Here is a 4,488-nt window from a genome sequence, read left to right as displayed (position 1 = left end):
GAAGAAAATCCTCAGAAAAATCCCTTCACTTCTCAGCATTCGAGATTAATATTCTTTCTCCAAGATGAGAAGAATTTCTGTCCCACCCCTCAGAAACTGTAGTATGTGCAGCTCCTGCATTCAGTGCAGTTCAGTGAAGTAGACTATCCACCTTCTTTGCACCTACACTAGTGTGAGCCCTAACTGTGCTTCAGGGAAAAACCTGGACTGGGGACACCATTGCTTTGTTCTAAAGCTGGAAAAGCCTGGATGTGGCAATGAAAACAGAATTGTACCTTGTCTGGGGAGCTAAGGGGCTAATAGAGGGGAAGACAGAGACAGTAAATAAAAAAAATTTTTTTACTGTACAAAAAGCAGGACAAACATTGGATCAGCCGTGCCTCACGTGTTCTCTTGCACTTTCCTGATGCACTCCCGCACACGGCCTTCCTCACAGCTGCTGTACACTCCTTCCAGGAGTACCTAAAACAGGGAAGGCATCAGCTTTCAGTTGCTTAGCATACTCAAGTTTATGGTGTTGCCTCCTCCCACTTTTCTATTGGAGGAGAATGGTATAAAACATAGTATCTGTTGATAGGTGACTTTATATATAAAGTACAAATGTTGGCTAGAACTGAATCTTTGGAAACATGTTGGACTGCAGAAGCAGGTGGGCTCTTGTGTGCACCACACTGCTCCTCCCTTTTACAGGGAAAGACAGCAGAGATTAAGCAGTAGTGCAGGGTCCCAGGCTCACCTTCACTTGCCCCTCAGAGCACYGATCCAGCAGGATGAGGCACTCGGTGGCTCCCTGCAGCAAGGCTCCTTTTACCGGCTCTGGGGTTGAACCCTGGTCGGTATGTACATCCCAGATCATCTTCAGCAGGGCCTTGAGGAGCACAGGGAGCCTACATGGCATTCTGCAAAGGGAAAGGGCAAGTGCTCCTTAATCCTCTTTGCAAGCCAGGCAAAAGCCCAGCCTTGACTAGCAGTTGCTAGACAGTTCCAGAAGTGTTAGTTGCAATGTATATGTTTAGCAGGACTGTAGCTCTCCTGAGACAAGCTACTGCTTCACCAGCGAGGTGGAAGGAAGCTGCCTCTTTCAGTATGCCCGCCAGAGGGAGGACATGGGCCCTGAACCAGAGGAAACCTAAGCATAGTGTATCAACAATGYCTGTCAACATCGAGGCAGCACTCCYCCTCTGCTGAGAACTAGGCTTACTTCACAATTTTGCCACACAGAGAAAAACTACATCTGTGTTTTCTAAGTTAGAACATGCAAAAATCAGACCAAAACAAGGACTCAGCTTAGCTTAACTTCTGGGCCAAGTTTTTCAAAGCAAAGCAAAGCAGTAGTGCCAGTGATTCTACCCAACGACAGAGGCTCGCTCGCTCAGGATTTCAGGGACTTTTTGTCAGACAGCAGTAACTTTGGCTCTGCAAGGGTGACAGCATTCAGGCCATGCTTTTACAGCGTCATTCACCCCAGAAAGGTACCTGGGCCAGGCATGCTCTATGGTACATCGCAGTGTCTCCAGTATTCCCAGCCGAGCTTCCTCCTCAGGGCCATCACAGACCTCCAGATACCCCAGGACAACCCGCTCCAGCCTCTTCAGGTGCCGGGCTATCTGGATGCCAAGTCTGTCAGCACAGAGGAGCCCACACTGAGGAAGACAGTACATACCAAAGAGGAAGGCTCCAGTCACAAAGGCCCGAGTGAGCCACTGCAGGGCAACAGTGGCTGCTCCCACCTCTGCACAAAGGCTGGCAGGGTCCTGGCGTACACCCGCCGCAGTGCAAGGCGATGCTCTGCCTCCATGTGGGTGAGAACCAGCTGCAAGACCTCATCCCAGCGGGCAGTTGGCCGGGCCTCCTTCTGGTGCCGCTGGGCTCTCTCCAGGATGGGCAGCAAGTCCAGCAGGCACAGCAGTACCACCTGGTTCAGCAGAGACACAGGGAATGTAGGCAGCCTCCCAGAGAGCACCAGCAGCTTCCAACCTCCCCACCCACACAGCTGTTGCAGTTCACCCAACACATCTTACTGTTTCTGCTACCCATCACTCCACCTGGAAGGGGACAGGAAGCAAGAGACACTCCCTCTCCCTTGGGATTTTTCTGAAATCTAACACGTTATTTTGTCTCTTGACAACAAGCATCAGCTAGTAATAACCTTAAGTCAGACCAGGACTTCCTGCAAGGAGGCAGAGGGTCTGCTTCCCTATGCCTTGAGCTGTGCCACTCACAGGATGTACCTACAATACTGTAAGGCATGTTCAAATTCATCTCTGCTGTCCTACCTCAATGAGAGGGGCCTCACGCGAATAGAGATGGTTGTAAAGGGCATGGTATACTACTTGAGCTCTGTTGAACTGGCACAGATCAGCAGCTGGCTGCAACACAGAAAGCAACAGAACATTATTTCCATGCATCACATTCAGCACCCACTTAACCTAATCAAAGAGAACAGTCCTTCCAAAAATCAGATTTTATAATAAGCCTCTCTCATACTGTACTTTAGAAGCATTGCTTACTTCTTACAGGAAAGTGGGAGCAGGCTGTAAGAGCTGCAGTTTATTCCTGTGGTCTTATCCGTGTCCTCTGTCCAGTCTCCTAATGCTCTGTACCTCATATGTACACTCTTTACAAGTAGGCAAGTATTCACACAAGGTGAAAAAGAAGGTATTTGTTGTCTCTGAGGTGCACTSCCAGACAGGTGAAGGGTTCAGCAGRAGGCTAAACAYTRGACTAYTCATGCTAYTATCCCAGTTCCCAGTCACAAGACAGCGTATGTCCCTCCTGACTGGTCTGTCATAAGCAAAAACCAGAAAGGCAACCCAGGCAGAACTGAACACACTTTAGGACTCGCTCAGCAGTTCTATAAATAGTGTGGACCAGCATCCTTTGGTTATGATTCATATGCAGGTGGACAAGGATGTTTTCCAGTTGCCTTATTAAATGCAAGTTGAGCTCTGCAGTGCATAGGAGCACCCACTTCCCCTCACCTCCCTGGCTGCTGTTCTGCAGTTCCACTGCTGCTCATTTAATACCCTACCCTGCAAACCATTCTCAGGCTGAGGTACGAATCAKCTGTGTTCAAAAGACCATAAAGCAACTCCTCACTTAGCATAACTGATGCAAAAAATACAAATATGTAAATACACAGGGACAGTACAGAGGATATAGCAAAATCATTTGGTTAAAGGCAGAGCCAGGAATAGAAGTTAGGAATCATAGCAGGCCTCCAACCCATCCTTCCTTGCTTCTCAGGACCATCAGCCTGGGATCTAATTTCTCAAATACCTTACCACATTGAGAATGATATGATGTAGGCAGCGCACACCCAGGATTTTATTTTCCTCCTGATAGTCGTCTGAGATGAGCAATGACGGTGGGAGAACACTCTCCAGGTAATGGCTAAGCCAGGGCCGGGTGACCTGAAGCAGTGTCCAGGAGAACACGTGCTTCGTGGCAGGGTTGCGCTTCCAAGAGTCTCTGGAAATACAAACACAAGCTCAGTAAAAACTGGAACTAACGAGTGCTCATTTCCCGTAGATTTGGGCCTCTCAGCTGGCAACAAACTCCGATTCATTTTTCTTTTTTTCCCCCCCTCCAAAACTGAGGTATTTAAAGTCTCCCCGCCCACCACGTTCTTGATCCTGTATCTTTCAGCATGTGAACTCACAGAGCCACATTCCCCCTGCAGAAAGGCTCAGGCTTTTCCTCTACCCCGTTATCTCTTTTCAGCAAACTTATGTAAATGTAATCATCTTTGAAGACTCCCCCCCGCCGCCCCTGCCATCAGCTAGGGCTTAATTGGTTGTTGGACTCGCAACAGAGACAGAGACGCAGCTGACAATCATTTTTGCTTCCTTAGGAATCTAGCTGATGTTCTGCAGAGCTCCCCATGGAGGCAGCCACAAGGTTTCAAACACCTGCACAGCAGGGGCCACCGCACCCACAGTTACTCCAGGAAGGCTTCAGAAAGCTCCCTGCTACCTCAGAGASGTGTGCTGGACCAGGTCAGAGAGGCAGCCGGCAGCCTCTGCTGCTGCTGCAACCAGCTAACACAGAGCTTCCCRCGAGGCAGCACTATGCTCCTCATGACCTGCCCCATCTAAAACCTGAAGGAGTGCGGGTATTTCCGAGTGGAAACGTGCCACCCTGTCCTACTCACTTGGTCAAATCCTGCTTCAGGAGCCCCATCACTGCAGCGAACCTTCCTTCCTCGTCTTCACTCTTCCCRCGGAGGAACTCAGCCACCGACTCGCAGTCCGTAGCCCGAAGCAGCTCCRCCAGCAGCTCCTGCACCACCGACCGTGACTTCGGGCTCGTCCAGGGCCTCTCTGCAGCGTGGGTTGCCGCAAAGACGTAGACGGGCGCCAGCAGGCCACGCAGGAGCGTCCCCGCCGCGGGGCCCCCCCGGGCCTCCTGCCCCTCCCGCAGCTCGGCCAGGAAGAGCAGCAGCGCGGAGCCCGCGGCCGCCGCCCTCTCGGGCAGGTCCCCGGCGTC

General features: G+C 50.9%; 1 protein-coding gene across 1 annotated transcript; it reads right to left on the bottom strand.

Annotated features, from left to right (window-relative positions):
• Positions 1 to 325: 325 nt before the first annotated feature.
• On the bottom strand, positions 326 to 4,488 carry TTI2 (TELO2 interacting protein 2; the record flags this gene model as incomplete). The annotated part of the gene is made up of 7 exons (XM_085304230.1): positions 326 to 462; positions 737 to 899; positions 1,477 to 1,620; positions 1,731 to 1,915; positions 2,277 to 2,369; positions 3,285 to 3,471; positions 4,154 to 4,488. Coding segments are annotated over 7 exons (1,188 nt in total), but the record flags the coding sequence as incomplete, so codon positions are not given.

The sequence above is a fragment of the Rhea americana genome, unplaced genomic scaffold (genome assembly GCF_003343005.1).
Source record: "Rhea americana isolate MKP2758 unplaced genomic scaffold, rheAme1 scaffold_204, whole genome shotgun sequence".
Taxonomy (NCBI): domain Eukaryota; kingdom Metazoa; phylum Chordata; class Aves; order Rheiformes; family Rheidae; genus Rhea; species Rhea americana.
This window is presented reverse-complemented; position numbering and strand designations above follow the sequence as displayed.